Consider the following 21,099-nt stretch of genomic DNA (forward strand, 5'->3'; position numbering starts at 1 on the left):
GGGGCGCAACTGCCGAACCAGGCGAACCTGGTGGAAGGCCCTCCTGGAGACGGCCGTCAAATGATCTTCAAACAACAGCCGATCATCCAGGAGGACACCTAAGTTGCGCACCCTATCCTTTGGGGCCAATAACTCGCCTCCAACAGTCAGCCGCAGCTGCAGCTGACTGAATCGGGGTGCCGGCATCCACAGCCACTCCGTCTTGGAGGGATTAAGCTTGAGCCTGTTTCTCCCCATCCAGACCCGTACGGCATCCAAACACCGGGACAGCACTTCGACAACTTCACTGGGGTGGCCCGGGGTGGAAAAGTACAGCTGGGTGTCATCAGCGTACAGCTGGTATCTCACCCCAAAGCCACTGATGATCTCACCCAACGGCTTCATATAGATGTTGAACAGAAGGGGCGAGAGAATCGACCCCTGCGGCACCCCACAAGTGAGGCGCCTCGGGGCCGACCTCTGCCCCCCTGTCAACACCGTCTGCGACCGGTCAGAGAGATAGGAGGAGAACCACCGGAACACGGTGCCTCCCACTCCCAATCCCCCCAACCGGCGCAGCAAGATACCATGGTCGATGGTATCAAAAGCCGCTGAGAGGTCTAATAGAACCAGGGCAGAGGAGTAACCCCTGTCCCTGGCCCTCCAGAGATCATCCACCAATGCGACCAAAGCTGTCTCCGTGCTGTATCCGGGTTGGAAGCCGGACTGGAACGGGTCTAGATAGATGGCTTTATCCAGGTATCGGGGTAGCTGTCGCGCCACAGCACTCTCTACAACCTTCGCAACAAAACGAAGGTTGGAGACTGGACGATAATTACCCAAAATAGCTGGGTCCAGGGAGGGCTTCTTGAGGAGGGGCCTCACCACCGCCTCTTTCAAGGCGGCAGGGAAAACCCCTTCCAACAAAGAAGCATTGATAATCCCCTGGAGCCAGCCTCGTGTCACCTCCTGAGTGGCCAGTACCAGCCAGGAAGGACACGGGTCCAGTAAACATGTAGTGGCGTGAAGCCTCCCCAAGAACCTGTCCACGTCCTCAGGAGCCACAGGGTCAAACTCATCCCAAACAGACTCGACAAGACGTGCCTCTTCTCCCTCGCTTGGATCATCCCAGTTTCGGTCCAGACCATCCCGGAGCTGAGCGATTTTATCGTATAGATAACCACTAAACTCCTCGGCACGTCCCTGCAGAGGGTCATCCCGCACCTCCTGGTGAAGGAAGGAGCGGGTCACCCGAAACAGGGCGGCCAGGCGGTTATCTGCCGACGCAATGAGGGTGGAGGCGTAGGAGCGCCTCGCCTCCCTCATTGCCACTAGGTAGGTCCTAGAATAGGACCTAACTAGTGTCCGATCAGCTTCGGAACGACTGGACCTCCAGGTGCTCTCTAGACGTCTTCTCCGGCGTTTCATCTCCCTCAGCCCCTCGGAGAACCAAGGGGCCGGACGAGATCTGCGCCGGGTCAGAGGCCGCAAAGGCACGACACGGTCCAAGGCCCCAGCCGCGGCCTGTTCCCAGGCCACAACTAGTTCCTCAGTCGTGCCGTGGGCCAGATCCTCAGGGAATGGCCCAAGCTCCGTCAGGAACCTCTCGGGGTCCATCAGGCGCCTGGGACGGAACCAACGTATAGGTTCCGTCTCCCTGCGATGGTGGGTGGCGGTTCGGAAGTCTAGGCGAAGGAGAAAATGATCGGACCATGACATCGGTTCTGTTACTAAATCATCTAATTCCAGATCATTTAACCACTGTCCAGAGATATAAATCAGATCCAGCGTGCCTCCCCCCATGTGCGTAGGGCCATCATTTACTCGAATCAGGTCCAAGGCCGTCATGGAAGCCTGGAACTCTCGAGCTGCTGTCGATAACAAGCCAGCTGATGGCAGGTTGAAATCCCCCATGACTATAAGTCTGGGGGTCTCAACCGCCACAGCGGCTAGTACCTCCAACAGCTCGGGCAGGGCTGTGGTCACACAGCAAGGAGCCAGGTACGCGATCAACAAGCCCAACTGATTCCTATGGCCCCACCTCACATAGAGGGATTCACAGCCGGCAATCTGAGGAACAGTGGCCTCCCTCGGCTCTAGATCTTCCTTAATAACAACCGCCACCCCCCACCCCTACATTGGGCCCTCGGCTGATGAAATGCTCGGAAACCTGGAGGGCACAGCTCAAAAAGGGGGACCCCCCCTCTGGACCCAACCAGGTCTCCGTAATGCCCATAAGGTCCGCGGACTCCCCCTGAATAAGATCGCAAATCAGGGGAGCTTTATTAACCACGGACCGGGCATTACATAACATCAACCGAAGATCCAAGCTCTGAGGATCATGGCCGCCCGAGGAACGGGTAGGGACTGAGGGGCCGGAGCACGTGATCGCTTTCAGACATCGAGCACGTGCTCCCAACTCTCGATACGGCCCCCCCCTCCGCCATATCTGCCTCTCCCACTTACCGTACAGATTGAACAACCCTCTAGTCCTGGAACAAAACCCTCCCCCCCTGCCTTCAGACCAGATGTAATAGTGCCGCGAACAAGCACAGGGGCTGGATCCCTCCCCGACGGGTTAATCCCCCCACCCGTCATATTCCTCCCTCCCCTTAAAAGACCCCTTTTTAAAAACCTATTTAAAAATCCCCAAAAATTCTTCTTGGCCGCATGCCACCTCTCTGGGTCCCAAGACCCTTCGTTAAGGTAGGCTCTCGATAGCCTAGAGGGCCATTCCTGCGAGGCGGGGGAACCTCGCAGTCGTAATAGGTCGGTGGATGAATATCTCATGAGAATATCAAATTCAAGACAGCAGAAAGTGTACATCCCGAGCCGGCATAGATGTTAAGCAAGTTCTAGGCCCACAGAATTGTCCACTTCGCCCCTATCCTCATCACAGACGGAGAAAGGGAGGCTAAGATGCCAAGCCCACAATCCGTTGAAATCCGGGGAACAAAACCGGCCCAAGTCCAGATGATCCAGGAAACAGCCAAGGGGACCAGAGGTCCGGCCAAATCTAATGGCCTCCCTCCTAAAAGTTGGTACAATAATATCCTCCTCGGTTGCCGACCGCTAAGATGACATAATGTCCCTCGGAGTCCCGGGCTCACTCCATCCTGGGGAAGGGGCTCGTGCAGTTCGGTGGTCAGATGGAAAGCCACACGTACTAGTACCATTGCCGCTAATGTTGTCAATGCTGCCGCCATTCCTATGGCCGCCATTAATCGCGCTGGATCTATGTTAAGTTCATGCTCCAGCCTGCCGCAGATGGAAATCCTGGACATGCCGCCAATGTGCCGCTGATGAAAAAAGCCTAAGCCGTTGATGGACATTACGGCGCAGACTAGGCCTAACCAAGAGTCAGCTGGGGGGGTGGGAAATGGCCGATCTACGGGCCCTCAAGAACCCAAGCCCGCACGGCCCACCACACTGCCGCTGACATTGTGCGCGGCCAGGGATCGAATCAGGGCCTGTCCGGGCGGCTACCCCACCCCGAAATGGCCGCCACCATCCGTTGATCCGCTGACTCACCAGTCAGTAAAAATGCGGCCCAAAATCTTGCCACTGCTGGGAAATGCGGCAGGGGCTGAACATGCCCAAAAGTCAGTTGGGGGGGGAGAAACGGCCGATCTTCGGGCCCTCCAAAGCTCCGGCCCGAACGGCCCACCACACCGCCGCCAGCGTTCTGCTCACGGCCGGGGATCACCAAAGCCAGTCCGGGACGGCCGCCCCGACCCCAAAATGGCCGCCGCCACCATCCGCTGCTTGCCCAGGACTCCGGCCCCGCTCTCGGCAGCCGAGAGACCACCGAGGTCCAAAGGCCTCACTCTCGACTGCCGGCATGTTGACCAACCTGAGGCCGAAGTCCACGCAGCCCGACAAGCGGCCCAGCGGCATCACGGCTGGGAACACCAGCCGCTGCCTTCACGAGCCTCAGAACGCCACCGCCATTACGCGCATGCGCAGAAGTTAGTTTTGAATAGTTTGCCTTGATAGTTTCTGATGCTTAATTTGTATTTTCTGTGTCCTGCATTTTAATGTTTGCAAGCTGCTTTCAGTATTTTAACTAAGTGCAAAAAATAAATCAAAATATATCCATACTCACAAATGTGCTACTACAAATAATGTGACTAAGTATGATATTAAAATGGCAGTTTACCTTTCTCAAAAATGAAATAATCAAAAAACAAACCTGGAATAAAGTTTTTCCAAGTCAAACATTTTTATCTCATATTACTATAATTATTTTCAAATTCCTGTTTCTTTTTTTTTTTTTTTAATTTGAATTTATATCCTACCCTTCTCTGAAGACTCAGGGCGTCTTACAATGTGTTAAGCAATAGTCTTCATCCATTTGTATATTATATACAAAGTCAACTTAATTGCCCCCAACAATCTGGGTCCTCATTTTACCTACCTTATAAAGGATGGAAGGCTGAGTCAACCTTGGGCCTGGTGGGACTTGAACTTGCAGTAATTGCAAGCAGCTGTGTTAATAACAGACAGACTTAGTCCGTTGAGCCACCAGAGGCCCTTCTTCAATTATCTATTTGCTCAAAAGAGATTTCTGACCATTGAAATCCCATATAGTTATTTAAAAAATATAATTTGGTTACTGCAATCATATTTTATGGTGAAAAAGCAAGGTTAATGGAAAAACATAAAGCTTTACCAATTGAGTAATTGAATGTCTCAAAAATCCAGAAAACTGCACAGCTGTAGCTTCCAAATGTATACAGTATATGTTATGCAGCTGCATATCATGGAACTGCTTGATGTCTCACTATTCATAATCACATGATCTACAGTCTTGACAAAACCAGGCTATATTTTTTGCTTCCAGTTAGCATTGCTAAAAAACCAAACTCTTCCACCTTTCATTATAGAGAGTCTGGAGCTTACAGCAGAAATTTCTTAGTTAGAGACTGACTTAGTTTATGAGATAATTGTGGTTAAGCTTCACAGGCCTTTCCGCACACACAAAAGGAGAGAATGTACAACATCAGCATCTGTAATTAGAAGGAAATATAAAAACTCTGGGCTGATCTAACTTTGTTTGAAAACTAGGAGCTGGAAAAAATTTCTTTTATTTCGAGCTTTGCTGCTTCCATTTTTTTACTGCTTCTAAATTCAATATCTCTAGAGCAGGGGCCTTGAATTTACAAGAACAGACTGGAAAGTCTGTTCTTGTAAATTGGACACAGATTACCTTGAACAATCAAACAAATCAAAGATAAGATGTACAATTCTGTTTAAATTGCTTAATGGTTTCCAAAATACGATTAATGTATATCAATATGTACATATCTTTAAGTACATGTACATGTGTTTGTGTATTCATGTACCTCATTTCATGTAGGCGTAGACCAAGAGTCCCCAACCTGTGGGCCACAGCCCACTACTGGGCCACATGAGTAGCTGGCCACTGCACTCTCGTCTGTGCACACACCTCACTTACACTAGCATCATGGTGAGTGTTGTGCACATGCTTCCAGCTCTGTTTGTGTTGAATGTACTCATGGTCCCATTTGTGTTGCACATACACTCACGGCCCCGTTCACACATGCGCATGCATACATAAAGGCGGCTGCCCCTCCCCCCCATCCAGGCTGTCAACACAGAAACTCTGGCTTAGGCCACGTTCATTCCTAATTTCAGTCAGATCCTGACATCAGCTTTTAAATTCATATTTCATTGTACTGTAATTGAACATTTGATTTTGAGAACTATGTTTTATGGTGTATTATGTAACACTGATTTGAAGTTATTTTCCTTGGATCATGCTGAATTTGGGCTTGGTTTTGGCAGTCATATTTGCAGCCATTGCAGTCAAGTGATCATGATCTGGAAGCTCAGCAATTTCAGTCATGTGATTTCCAGTTGCAATCTTCTTTGCCAGCTTCCCGAAAGAAAAATTAATGCAAATGGCAACCACATGGCATCCTTGCTTATGACCTACAGTGATTTGCTTAATGATGACAACTGGAAGTGTTTGAATTTTTACTGGTAATCAAGTCGGTCATGTAATGTTGTGTTTTACGTTGCTTAGCAATGGAAATTTTGGCCCTTCCGGTTGTTATCATTAAATAAGGACTATCTGTAATTTGTAATTCTTCAGCTCTTGCTCAGTTCATTTCAAAGATGGGTTTAACCTTTCCCTCTTACCTTCCTATTTAATTGTTCACAGTGCTTAACTAAACACTGTGAGGAGGAATGTTTCCAATGACCTCACATATTAATTAGAGTAAGAAAAAGAATGGTGTGATGAGTATTTCCATTTACCCTGAGCATTTTGTGCAAGCATATGGGGATCCATGATGAACTAGATATTTTTTCCCCTTCCATTTTATTGTTTCCACTTCTCAGAGGCTCCCTGCAGTTTTCTTGGCAAGAATTAATATAAAGATCCTGCTTTTTAGACTATAACAAGTATACCAGGAAATAGTGTCTGTAGTATTTTTCTTTTGTCTAGATTTATCTAGATCACACAATTTACATGAAGATATTTATAGTTAATGGGAAAAATTCACCTTTCTGCACCTTTTTGAATTATATTTTGACCACATACAAACCAACTGCAAAGGGAAGGGGAAATTATATTCTCTGAATTACTGACAAAATGTTTCAGTTTAAAGGAGAATTAACTGAATTCTGTTTTGACAAGAATGATTGTTTTCTAATAAAAGCAGCAACATACTTTTATCTTTCTCTGTTTGTTTTGGGAGAATAGCTTTCTTCAGATAGTTTTTACAATTAGGTTTAAGCTGCAGATCTATCAATATTTACCTTGAAGCAAACATAATGTAACAGGACTGCAAAGTAAGGATTGGGATTTTAACTTTTAATTGAGAGCAGTCTAAAGTTGGTTAGAAGATAGGCAGCAATATAAATGTTTTAAATGAGTAAAATAAAATAAAATAATAAAATACATATGTATTTTTAGATGACAGTGCTTCTGCTGCCAGCAGCATGGAGGTGACAGACCGCATAGCTTCACTTGAACAACGTGTTCAGATGCAGGAAGATGACATTCAGTTGCTCAAGTCCGCTCTGGCAGATGTCGTTAGGCGTTTAAATATTACTGAGGAGCAACAGGCCATGCAGAACAGGAAAGGACCTACCAAAGGTATTAACCTCACATTCAAGTTCACCTGTATATATTACAATGAAAATATTTTAACCAGTTAAGATGAATGGAATTATCTGAGAATATTTCTTGCATAATATTTTTCTGAGTTGAATAGTTATCAGTTGTACGGTTTAACCTGAATAATGAATCTAAAGTGTATATATATTTTAAAAGTCTTCTAAGAAGTATACACAGATAAGTATTTTTCAAATTTCTAATCAGGTCTCAGTTTACTTTTCTGTTAAATTTGACTGGAATTCATATTTCTGTTTTTTTAATGAATATTAGCTAATGTTGTCTATCTGAATATTTTTGGTTGTATTAAAGAATGCAAAGAATATTTAAGTTAAAGTATACCATTTTTTTCCAGAAATATTTGAGATCAACTGTGTTTTTACAGTATTTTATTCTAAATATTTGTATATCATGGCACAGAAAACAACATCTGACCTTATTCATTATCTAGTAAAACATCTAAACATGTTACTGTTTATGAAATACATATTTTATGTATCTGGTGCTGTGCTACATTTTATTTTATGGGATTAGGAAAATTATTTGTTTCTCAAAATCTCTTTATATTTCCATATCAAGGAAGGGCAATTTGACCAGTTTTTGCCACAGTCATGTAGCTGAAGTTTATAGCAAATGACAAAGCATCAGTTGTGAAATTTCCTTACCTACTGCCCTGTATAAATTCCAATTTTCAGGGCCAGAAGGAATACACTAAAGGCTGTGATGGGATTTTCTGAAAATCTGACAAATGAGTGAATTTCCATATTAATAAGATGCAAGTAAATATTGTTTTTACCTTATAGAACAGGAACAGCAGACACCAGGGAACAACAGAGTCAATCTGTCTAACATTAATAGGAAACTTTAGAGCTAATAATAAATTTAGTATGAATCTTGAAGAACATGTCTTATCAATCTAATCTTCATATTTTGGATTGATTTATTTCTTAATATATTGTTAAAATGTTATATGTTGATACCAGCTATGCATTTAACAAGACATTCAAGAAATTTTGATTAGCATGTTAGTCAGATTTGAATAGAAGGTGAGATAGTTAACTAGACACTTAGCTTGCAAATTATTCTCAAAGATTATGCTTAGTGATTTCATATAAAAATGATGTAGAGTATTGTGTGGAAATACTAGGGATTCTGTCTTGGACTAAATACTTCAGCATTTTTTACTAATTACACAGATGGAGAGGTTATCAGATTTGCAGATGATACAATTGAGTGGAATGATTAAGAGTTTAGAATTTTTAAAAAATGAAATGGTTTCAATAAATCTAAGAAATGGTCTGAAAATAGCAAAGCAACTTCTTAAAAATGCAGTTTTATTTAGAAATAAAGAAAGAAATGCACATATATAGAATGGCAGATTCAGTCCTTGTGGAAAAGGATATTCCAGTACTGTATTACTACTACCTAGTAATAGATTACAAATTGAATATATATCTTCAGTTGCCACAAGAAAACTTATTTGTTTGTTCATTTATTTTAATTTCACAGCAAGACCACTAGTTCAAACACTGCCTTTAAAGACTACTGTCAATAATGGAACTGTCTTACCAAAGAAATCTAGTGGTTCTCTACCTTCTCCATCAGGAACCAGGAAAGAAATTGTATCACCAGCAGCAAAAAGGTATCATCAAGTTGTAATATATGTTAATACTGCTTATCTTTAGTTTTAAAATTACTATTCTGAGTGTTTCCCTCTCTCTCAGTAATATTTTTAGTCAATGGCTTAGTACCAATCTTAACTCATTTTCTGTCTTCTAAAAAGTAATATAACAAACATGGTAAAACAATTAATAAGAATCATTAAATTAATGAGGTGATATATTAGGCTATTTTCAGATGTTTTATTTGTGTTTAATTCTTTCACTATTGAGTACCATAGATAATATATTATATAATAAAAGCCGTAATAAAATTAATGATGTTAACATGGGAAAAGACTGTAAATACTTATATCCACTAATAGATCAGTAAAAAGGAGAGTGAGGGCCAGGATACCTATAACTTTCTCATTATAATAAACTTGCCTACTCTGAATTCTTTACTCGGAGTATTTCTTTTTTGGTTTTATAATAACAAAAGGATTGGAAATTTCATTTTATTTTATTCACAGTGCTTTAATAATTTTTTTCCTAGTGCTTTTTGTTCAAGTAGTTTTGTATCTAATTTTTTTATTTCAAATAGTTTTACAGAAAACATTTATACTGTATTTTATCAAATTTTGATAGGTAAAATTACAAACAAATTTCAAGTTATAGCTAAAACCCCTCAACAGCTCTTTTTTTGAGAATAACATTATCACACAGAATTTGGATCAGGTATACTTCAGTTTCTTGGGAGGAAAAGTATGTTGGAACTGCAATTCAACTGTAAAATAGCGATGTGTTCCTCGTTAACTGATAATAGTGGCAGGGTGAATATATTCAGATGTGATTGCCAGTTGAATCATTTAGAAGTGTGCTCAGGTGACTTCTATGATATAGGGAGAGCCTGACACCTATTGGCCACATTGGGGTGTGTAAGCATGGTCCCTTCCCTGGGGTTCTGAGTAGTTTTCCATCTCACCATACTCTCTTCCAGTTTGCTAGATTTGTTTTGACTGTGGGTTTATGTTTGCAAATTGTTCTGTTTCTTCTAATTGAGGAAATGGCAAACATCTATGTTGTGCAGTAACCATTATCTCATGACAGTAGTAAATTGTGCTCATTTTTCACCCTGTCTAGGAGCTTCTAATATCTCACTAGATATTCCCAATAAATTTGTATACTGTCACAATAATCAAGATGACAAATTTTAATGACAGTACCTGAGCATGCAGTTGTGCAATTGAAACAAAGAAAAGTGATAGTAATTACAGATACATTTCAGACTTCCTAGGCATGCTGTAACTTAATATAGCAATAATTTCTACATAGTGTTGTCCAGTATTGCATGAAACAAGTTTGTGCAACTTAGTTCCTTTATGTGCACACTCGTATACAGTAGTATAAAATTAAGAATGCAGCTTCTGTGCTGTTTTAATATATGAATGGAACAGAGAGAAAGAAAGAGGGGGGAAGAGATGTTTAAATTACTGCATCCGTACTCTCTCAGTATCATAATAAAGAGGAGAACATGTTTGCCTGTAGTATCTCCAGCATGTTGAGATTCAGGAGTGTGTTCTTAGGCCTTAAAGTGATTAGGTTTTGCCGCAGTTTTTGTAGAACTGCGCATATGGCCAAATCCATCCTTTCCCATTTGTAAGTAAAGGAATGCAAACAAATCGCATAGGTGCTGGATTTTATTTTGTGTAAATTGGGACAGAAAGAAAAAGAAAGGTGGAGAATTATAGATTGGCTACTAAACTAAAAGTTAGCTAAATAATTGGACTCTTTATGGAGAGAATAACTTACATTCATAGTTAACTTTCAATAAAAACTGTTATATGAGTATATCAGTTATATGAGTATATCATTACATTTACAAAAATAATAAAACCAATATTATCTAAACATAATTATATATTTTTTATTCTACTACTTAGTTAGGTTCTGCAGCTTATTATATAAAAACTTCTAAAGCTAAATCAGACCTGTGATTGCACAGAGGATTGGTTTAATGTATTGATGACATATTGTAAATTTTTAAAAAATGTCTGGTATTCCAGATTATATATAATACTTCATTGTTTGTGGGTCTGTGAAAAACTTAAAGTTCTGTGAAAAACTTACGTTATTACTATACTATTTGTCTAATAGAAGTTTCTGTTTGTACCTGTTGATTAAGGATTGTATTGTTTAGAATCGAGGATCAGTAACCTGCAGCCTGTCCCTTTTTCTTTCATGTTCTTTCTTATTCAACATCTACTTCTGTTGCTGAAAATTAATCACATGGTTTCCTATCATTTGAGAGAAAAAACATAAAAATATAAGTGCTAAAATGAAATTAACTTCATTTTTTAAAAGGCAATCCCCCAGCTACCCAAAACCTGAGAGACAGCCAAAGATTCTAGGTCTGTTCATATACAAGTAGTCCTCAATTTACAACAGTTCATTTAGTGACCATTTAAAGTTACAATAGCACTAAAAAAGTGACTTATGACCGTTTTTCACACTTACAACCATTGCCGCATCTCCATGGTCATGTGATCAAAATTTGGATGCTTGGCAACTGACACATATTTATGACATTTGTAATCCCCCAGATCATGTGATCACCTTTTGCAATCTTATGACAAGAAAAGTCAATGGTTAAGTGAAGTCAAATTCACTTAACAACCATGTTACTGTGTTAACAACTGCAATGATTCACTTAACAAGTGTGGCAAAAAAGATCATAAAATGGAACAAAATTCACATAACTGTCTCACTTAGCAACAGAAACCTTGGGCTCATTTGTGGTCATAGGTTGAGGACTACCTATACATGATATAGAGTAGACTCACACTACTGTATTTTGCTCTCCAAAATATTAAGTGGTCACCAGCCCTCAAGACTTCCCACTATAATTTTTTTAAAAGTATGACATGTCTACTATATGCATATATGCAAAAATCTGGTATGTCTGCTATGGTGCTTCTCATAATCTTCAGTATCTCGTTCAAAACACTGTCAGGAATTCCTATCTTGCATTATCAAGATCCTTATAAATGTTCTTTCTTCTTACATTTTGATTTACTGCATTCATTATTCATTTTGCTCATGCACACTTTATTCATGGATTAAGCAGGTCTGTGAATCTATTCAGTGTATGCAAAATAAAAACTATTCCATGGTGAGGAATTCTTATTAATATTACAACATAGTTGTAATACCTTTATCCCATATTTCTTAATGAAATCAGCTTTTTCATTATTTGGCAGTAGTTAAAAAAATCAGTGCAAAAGGGAAAAAATGTTGAAGTAAATTCTCATACATCCCTCTGAGAGTAATTTTATATTTAGAAGGGTTTAATTTCATTTCCTTTGTTTCTACACTAATATTTGCTTGACATGCTGATTAGCAAATTAATTAACTATTGAGTTGGATGGTATGTTAATTAAGTGGGCACATAGTAAAAAATCATGTTTAAACATTATTTCACCTATGGTTCCTCATCAAAGGAAGAATTTCAATCAAAGTACAACAAGACAAATCTAAATTTCTTGCCTTAGAAAATGAAAATCAAATGTACAAGGATAGAATGTGGGACACTTTGTAATATTATGTGCAAAAAAAGCATTTTGGAATAATAGTTGTTTTTTAATTGAATATGATTCCACCTCAAATATGATGTTCAGTTTTAGATATCACATTCCAAGAAAAAATCAGTAAAATTAAAAACAAGTTCAAAAGCATGCATTGAAAATTATAAGAAGATTTATATAATAAATTCTATGAAAAAAAATAAAGGAATTGAATATGATTAGCTTTGAGAAAATACAAGTGAGGGAAGCTATGATAGTAGCCTTCTAATAACCTTGTTTCAGAGCATTACAATATGGAATAAGATTTAAACTTATAGGAAGCTTGTGCAAGAAGATTTGCAAATATAGTTTCTACATAGCACATAGATGAAAGTATCTGTATGTGCCAGGGGAAACTCTTCAGGAAGGACAGCGAAGTGAAGTAAAGAGAACAGGAAAAGAAAACCAAGTGAAAGCATATAACACAGAGAAGCACCCAGTGCTGATGGAGCTCAGAAAATACTATAATGCTCTCATTTTAGAAGACAGTCAATAGTGACTTCAGCAACTACGGGTCACAGTTACCCATGTGATGATGAACGATTTCAATTGAGAAAAGTTTAAGCCATAGTGTGCAAATCTGATGTTACATTATGATGTAGAGAGGACTGTAAAGCATAGTGAAGCAGTATAAAAGTCTAAGTGCTATTGCTATTATGGAAGGTGCCCATATTCAGGATATGATAGACAATTTTCTATCTGAAACCCACTATAACTATCCATTTCTACTGATTAGTGTGGGATTAACAGAGTTACAAGAAACTTTAAGTTGATCTCCTGAGATTTGAGGTCCTACACAGAAAGGAGAAGGAAGTGGGAGTGCAAGTAGTATTTTTGTCAATCGTTCCAATTGAGGATCATGGCATAAGAAAAAAGTACAGATCCTGAAAACAAATGACTACATAAATGGCACTGTTGAAAAGGGTTTGGTTGTCAATCCTAGAAGTGCTATCCACATAAAGGCACCTATCAAAAGATGGGTTATATTTCATGTGTGTTCTATGAAATTTGGGAAGAAGGTTTGGCAGATGCCTAATTTGGTTTCCTGCCTGGGCAGGGGGTTGGACTAGAAGGCCTCCAAGGTCCCTTCCAACTCTGTTGTTATGTTATGTTATGTTATGCCTTGTGAATTTCATCATTAAGGTTTAAAACCAGAGAAAAATTGAGACCTTGGCAAAAGCTTACAGTAAAATATATTGCCAAGGTCTGGGAGCAACAATATAGGAAGCAAAGGCAGAAATATGAGGAGAGAAGATAGATTTAACAATTGGCAAGAAGCTGTGATAAGGAGCTTCTGGTAATAGATAGCCCATACAATCTTGTTTCTATACCAGTCAGTGGTGGGTTTCACTTACCTTTGCTACTGGTTTGCTCGCTTGCATGTGCAGAGCATATTTGAAGATGTCTGGGTGGGTGGGTGGAGCCTGCTACCGCTGCTGCTACCGGTTCGCCCGGTAGTTTTTAAGTGATTAAAAACTTAGCTAGAATAATTAAAATATCTTCAGAAATATGCATAAATTAATCAAAGTATTAGAATCACATATTACAATCTTGGTGTCATCAGATTAACACAAAAAGCCATTCAGAACTCTTGTTTCTTCATCATGTCCACACAACTCAGAGTCTCATGTCAGCAATGAAGCTTTGATACTTGGAAATGGGAAATAAAATGAGTTTCAAAATACCCTAAATTATTCCTTTGCTTGCATATAGATGAAGATATAAATACTTGCTTTTGGAATGAAACAGGAGAGCGGTTTATTGCTTAGGAGGTATCTGGGAAAAATACATATAAGGTAAAAGGGACACAAAACTTGTGGAAACCCCCCCCAAAAAAAACCCACATGGCATTTAATGCATATGGTCATGCTTTTTGGCAGTGATAGGCATTATGTAGCTCCCTTGCATCCTCAAGAAGTCAACAAGCAGAATCTTTAGGTTGATGAGACTGCTTTACCATTTACATTAGAAAATATATTAGAGACTTCAAAGATCTGCTTGACAAATTTGCAAATCTGAAATAAAATTACTCATTTAAACCAACTAAAATCCTGTTTTTAATGGAATATTATATATGTTCTGCTATCCATGCCCCATCTGGTCTAATTGCATGGAATAGCTTACAGTTTTTGAGTCAGACATTTAAAGTTGCCCAGTGATATTATCTTGACATCCACCCATTTTGATTTATCTGAATTTTCCAAAAGAGGATGATTGTGGACATTGATTAGTTCAAGATTTTTCAGACTTGTTTTAGGCCTAGTTTAGGAACAGAATTACTGTGGTTGCAATTATTATTTTTTGTTGATTCTATCTAATATCTGACAAGTTTTTGGTGTGGTCACCTATGATATCTGCAGTTGGTAATTCAGAGGCACTGTGTTACAGTGTTGGTTCTCTTTCTTGCAAAAAAAAGTTTGAAAAATAACATTGGGTTCACATTGAACGTGTTAGTTCAGGCTAATGATTGGGTCTTTAATCAGTATTATTGTTTTCTATTAGCACTATTAAAAGAACCAACTCAGCTGAAGGTGTTTCTCCTGGTGGTCGGAGGGAAAGTTCTGGAGATTCCAAAGGCAATCGCAATCGAGCTGGATCCACAAGCAGTTCATCTAGTGGTAAAAAGAACAGTGACTGGTATAAAAAGCAAAATTTCTAAATTACATTTATTTGGGGCTCAGGAGGTTAAGAGAAGACATTTCTTCATTGTGGTCTTTGTAATTTAGACATCGTGGAGAGCTTCCTAGAATTATAATAATAATAATAATAATAATAATAATTTATTTATTTTATTTATTTATTATTCGAATTTATATACCGCCCTATCTCCCAAAGGACTCAGGGCGGTTCACAGGCATATAAAACATCAATATCAATATACAAATTAAAAGAATCCTTAAAAAACTTATTCTAGCACCCGAATTATTAAAAATAGAAATATAAATATCAAATATAAATATTAAAATCAATTTAAAACCCCTCTAAATTTAAAAATCTAAGCCAGTCCTGCACAGATGAATAAATGTGTCTTGAGCTCATGACGGAAGGTTCAAGGTCAGGAAGTTGGCGGAGTCCTGGGGAGTTCGTTCCAGAGGTGGGAGCCCCACAGAGAAGGCCCTTCCTGGGCGTCGCCAACCGACACTGCCTAGCTGACGGCACCCTGAGGAGTCCCTCTCTGTGAGAGCGCACGGGTCGGTGAGAGGTATCTGGTGCAGTAGGCGGTCCCGTAGATAACCCGGCCCTATGCCATGGGCGCTTTAAAGGTGGTCACCAAAACCTTGAAGCGCACCCGAAGGCCACAGGTAGCCAGTGCAGCCTGCGCAGGATGGGTGTTATCACGGGAGCCACGAGGGCTCCTCTATCACCAGCGCAGCCGCATTCTGAACTAACTGCAGCCTCCGGATGCCCTTCAAGGAAGCCCCATGTAGAGAGCGTTGCAGTAATCCAGGCGAGGCGTCACAAGGCGTGGTGACCGTGCAAAGGCCTCCCGGTCCAGAAAGGCGCAACTGGCGCACCAGGCGAACCTGGTAGAACGCTCTCCTGGAGACGGCCGTCAAATGATCTTCTAGAGACAGCCGTTCATCCAGGAGGGCGCCTAAGTTGCGCACCCTCTCCGCCGGGGCCAATGACTCGCCACCGATGGTCAGCCGGATTTAGCTGACTGTACCGGGATGCCGCATCCACAGCCACTCTGTCTTGGAGGATTGAGCTTGAGCCTGTTTCTCCCCATCCAGACCCGTCGGCCTCCAGGCACCGGGACAGCACTTGATAACCGTTGGGGTGGTCGGTGTGGAAAAGTACAGCTGGGTGTCATCCGCGTACAGCTGGTACCTCACACGAACCCACTGATGATCTCACCCAGCGGCTTCATGTAGATGTTGAACAGAAGGCGAGAGGATCGATCCCCGCGGCACCCCACAAGTGAGGGGCCTCGGGCCGACCTCTGCCCCTGTCAACACCGACTGCGACGGTCGGAGAGATAGGAGGAGAACCACCGATGGCGGTGCCTCCACTCCCAATCCCTCCAACGGCGCAGCAGGATACCATGGTCGATGGTATCGAAAGCCGCTGAGAGGTCTAATAGGACCAGGGCAGAGGAACAACCCCTATCCTGGCCCTCCAGAGATCATCCTGCTTGACCAAAGCCGTCTCCGTGCTGTAACCGGGCCGGAAACCGGACTGGAACGGGTCTAGATAGACAGTTTCATCCAGGTGTAAGGGAAACTGATATGCCACCATACTCTCAACAACCTTCGCATGAGCGGGTTGGAGACCGGACGATAATTACCTAAAACAGCGGGTCAGGAAGGCTTCTTGAGGAGGGCCTCACCACCGCCTCTTTCAAGGCGGCGGAAGACACCTCCACCAAAGAAGCGCTCGTAATCGCCTGGAGCCAGCCTCGGTCACCTCCTGCGTGGCCAGCACCAACCAGGAGGGGCACGGGTCCAGTAAACATGTAGTGGCATTCAGCCTCCCCAACAACCTGTCCATGTCCTCGGGAGCAACAGGGTCAAACTCATCCCATAAAATGTCACCAAGACCACCCTCAGCCGTCTCACCCGTATCACGCAATCTTGGTCCAAACCATCCCGAAGCTGAGCGATTTTATCGTATAGATAACCGTTAAACTCCTCAGCACGTCCCTGCAGCGGGTCATCCCGCTCCCCTGGTGTAGGAGGGAGGCGGGTCACCCAAACAGGGCGCCTGGGCGGTTATCTGCCGATGCAATGAGGGAGGAGGCGTAGCTCCGCCTCGCTTCCCTCAGTGCCACTAGGTAAGTCCTAGTATAGGACTTCACTAGTGTCCGATCAGCTTCTGAACGGCTAGACCTCCAGGAACTATAATAATATAATAATATAATATAATAATAATAATAATAATAATAATAATAATAATAATAATAATAATAATAATAATAATAATAATAATAATAATAATAATAATAATGGCCTTTATTGTCATTGTACATCAAGTATACAACGAAAGTGGTTGGGGGAAGCCCTATGAGCCTGACTTACGTGGAATCCTTCAGCTTATTTTTAACCATCATAGCTCTATTAACTAAATATGTTTATATGTATAGATTATGATCTTAGATTAACAATTTTAAGATTAACATAAAATTAACACTATTTTAATTCTACCCTATCAACTCTTCCAAATTCTAGAGTTAGTGACTATAAGTCAATGACAAGAGTCCCCTTCTCTTCACTCCATGATGGGTTTTCTATGATAAGTAAATTAAGATCTTGTGTCTTTTTCTTGTTCTGCCAAACTTTCAGATTTTTAAGATACTGTTATTCTCCCTCATTACAACAAAGAGTGTTCCCATTATCTCTGCTATGTCTGTTTCTTGAATTGACCAATATCAAAGTTCTACTAAGTTAAGCTCCCACCAAAGAATACTGTAAACTCTAGAAAGTTCTAAACAGGTTCTACAAGGGCATATAGCCCATGAAAATTCTCAAGTGACTATTTGAAGAACTTACAAGTAAATAAACAAACTTCTTGTGGAGAAATTTAAAGGAGAAAAAAAATGAAATGCTCATATAATGAGCATTTCAGTTATGAGTTAAAAATAGATGTAAAATGGATGGGGAGCCAGTGTTGGACCTAAATTGAATCTCTGTGTAGGATATAAAAGTGGATATTAATTATTTTGATAGCATTGCTTGAATGGAAGAAATTACTACAGTGCAACAATAATTGGTTGGAAGTTTAAAATAGTCAGGGTAAGAGAATCTAAAAATATAAACAAGTTTTAGAATGTTGAGGAAGAATCAGAGTTATAGTGATAGGGAGCATAAAACCTTCTTCATCTGGGTTCAGCCTGGATATTGACCAAAGACAATATCTCTTGGATGACCTGTGCCAAGATCTGGAAGGAGGTAGTATATCAATATCTTGATCTTGCTGGGTGTTTCAGCAACCTTTGATATCATTGAGAGTTCTACCTTTTTAGACCACCTGCAGGTTTTAGGGATAGGATATATTGTTTCACAATTATTCTGCTCCTTTCTCGGTGAATAGTTTCAATCTGTGTAGTAAGGGAAGAGATTTATTTATTTATTTATTTATTTTATCACATTTATATACCGCCCTATCTCCCAAGGGACTCAGGGCGGTTCACAGGCAGGTAAAAAAGCACATATAAAGATGTTACAAGATGTTGGTTCAGTGGCCCCCAACGTGGGTGCTTCAAGGGTCAGTCCTTTCTCCCCTGCCAAAGGACAATAACAGCTATCCCTTACAGACTGGGGTAGCAATGTATAACATCTTTATGAAGTTATTGGTTGAAAGTATAGAGAGTTTAGAGTACAGTACTATCAGTTTATTGATGGTATCCAATCATACATTGCTACCCCAGGCTGTAAGGAATAGTTATTATTGTCCTTTGGCAATGTCTGGAGGCTGTGAGCAACCAAAGACTGAAGTTGAATCCAAGCAAGATGGAGTTGCTATTTGTACTTCAGTGTGTTTATTTCGTGATGAGCAGGTACTACTTATGAAGGAACAGGCTCATGACTTGCGGGTAGGAATTCTGGACTCACAGCTTCTGCTTGAACAGCAGGTGGAAGCCATGGAGACTATGCCCAGCTGCAACTGGTGGACCACTTTGGTCTTATATGGTGATGGAGGACCTGGTTATAAGAATTCATTCTCAAATTACCACATAGATACTGTAGCTAGGTCCTCTACATAGTTCCAAATACTTCATTTAAAGACTACTTGGAACTATAATTGGACCAAAATGTGGCAGTCTGCATATTTATTAGCAATCAACAATAGAAGCACATAATGCCAATTCTATAGACCCTGCACTGATTGCTGATTGGTTTGTTGGTACAACTTAAAAAATGCTAGTTTTGACCTATAGAGCTGCTTGTGTCTTAGCTGCTGGATAACTACAAGACTATGTACTTCAGTATAACCTATTGAAACATCTAGGGAAAAGGTTATTAAAGTCTAATGTTCTCCCTGTCGGGGGAAACGGCCGTCAGGTCTGGGTAAAATCTCCTCGTTGCTGATTGGACCGAGTCTTTAATTTGTTGTTTGTGGTCCCCGCCGCCTCCTATCTCCCTCCAGCTTTTTCGACTCGGTTATGCTACGGACCGAACGTGTTAGGAATTACCTCAGGCTTGGTAGTTAGTGTTAGAGGTTTCCAGAATTTGTTTATCTTTCCTATTTTCCTCCCTTTTTTAGTTTCTTTTTTAGCTCTTTCATCATTGGTTACAGAAGTTTTTTCTTTTAATATTTTTTTATATTTTTATATTTGTCTTTATCTGCACTACAGTGTGAAGGGACTGGCTCCCGAGCCCGCTGAGGGCCGCCTCGGCATTTTCGCCCGGCTAGCCAAAAAGCAGAAAAGCGCTCACGGGCTTGTCCCCGACGCATGAAGAGCCGCCGTGACAGTGTGGAGTATTTCGGAGAGGCTCATGGGCAGGTCCCCGACGCGCTCTCGACTGGCGGCTCTCTCTCTCTCTGCCTCACTCCCACTCTCACCAGCAAGGAAACGCCTCAGGGAGCCTTGCAAGGCCGCGCTAGAAGCCGCGAGGCGAGCAGCCCGCCCCGCCTCTCCTTAGGTATTTTTGGAGGCTAGAGGCGCACGGAGGAGCTCAATCGATCGCGTTTGAAGTGATCAGGCTAGCGATCGAGCGGCGGCCGCTCGAGTGCGCGGCCAGAGGCTAAAAAAAAAAGGAAAAAGAGCTTTTACGTTTGCCACTTGAGGCCCAGCGATCAGTACGCTAGCCCCGCCAGCTGGGCAGCTGCGCGTTGACGGGCTGACTCCTCTGCAGCCTCCACAGGGAGCCAGTTATTCAGCAAGAACTGTGAGTAGGCTGCAGCGGCCGTAAATTGGCGGGAGAATTTCAAAATGGCGGACGCCATTAATACCCAGTCAGAATTGCCTGCTTCGCCTCAGGAGTACTTAAGTCAGGATAATCCCGGGGAGGGCCCATCTTCAGCCCCTCATGTTTCCTGTCCTACGGGCTGGAAAGTATCCCACGCCAAGGCCAAGAAGGGGGCGCGGGCTGAGGAGAGGCGCCATAAGGCGCTCCAAAGGGTTTTTTCCAAGGCCTCCAAGAGGGCTCACAGGTCCCCTTCGCCAAAGGAGAGGGGGAGGCAGAATACTGTAGCCCTTCCTGCCCCCCCAAGCCCAGATCTTGTCTCCCAGCCAATCCAAGGGTCTGGATCCTGGTCCCCAGACAGGACCTCCCCCTTGCCTATGGCTCAGGCTGGGGCTACCCCATTGTTCCGCACTCTTTCTGAGATGGAACTTCAGAATAATCCCGGCTCCCTACCGGCCCAGTCAGCAAATGTGACCCAAGGAGTATGGGCACCTATGCAACAATCAGATGCCAGATTGCCCCAGCTGCCAGTGTTTCAGCTTCCTGACTCCTTTGGGCTGATGATTCAACAGGCCATACGCCAAGAGTTAGCTCAATCCCTTCAATGGGAGACTCCGCCCACTTCGTCTTCCAAATCCCGTAGTGGGGAGAGAAGGAGAGAAACTTCAACTTCAGCATCAGCTATGTTCAGGTCTCAAAGGGATAAATCCACTGAGGAGGACAGCCAGGCCTCAATATCTGAAGAGGAAGATACCGGAGAAGCCTTGTCAGAGGACGAGGGTCTCGGGCCGGATCAGCCTTCATTTGTGGGGCTGTTTAAGCCCCATCTGTTTCGTTCCCTTCTGTTTAAAGCCCTGACAACTACGGGTCTGGGTGCCGTTCCGGCCCCTCTAGCAGATCCTCAGGCC

The 21,099-nt window shown here is 42.1% G+C and overlaps 1 protein-coding gene across 6 annotated transcripts in view; it reads left to right on the top strand.

The window, feature by feature from the left end:
• Window positions 1-21,099, top strand: part of EML1 (EMAP like 1) — a 175,633-nt gene that overhangs the window by 105,146 nt on the left and 49,388 nt on the right. For all 6 annotated transcript variants that reach the window (XM_058162686.1, XM_058162684.1, XM_058162685.1 and 3 more), the window contains 3 exons: window positions 6,923-7,105; window positions 8,633-8,765; window positions 14,847-14,981. In XM_058162686.1, coding sequence (XP_058018669.1) covers window positions 6,949-7,105; window positions 8,633-8,765; window positions 14,847-14,981 — 425 coding nt within the window. In that variant the 5' untranslated portion in view covers window positions 6,923-6,948. The remainder of the gene's footprint in view (window positions 1-6,922; window positions 7,106-8,632; window positions 8,766-14,846; window positions 14,982-21,099) is intronic.

This window comes from Ahaetulla prasina, chromosome 1 (genome assembly GCF_028640845.1).
Source record: "Ahaetulla prasina isolate Xishuangbanna chromosome 1, ASM2864084v1, whole genome shotgun sequence".
NCBI lineage: Eukaryota > Metazoa > Chordata > Lepidosauria > Squamata > Colubridae > Ahaetulla > Ahaetulla prasina.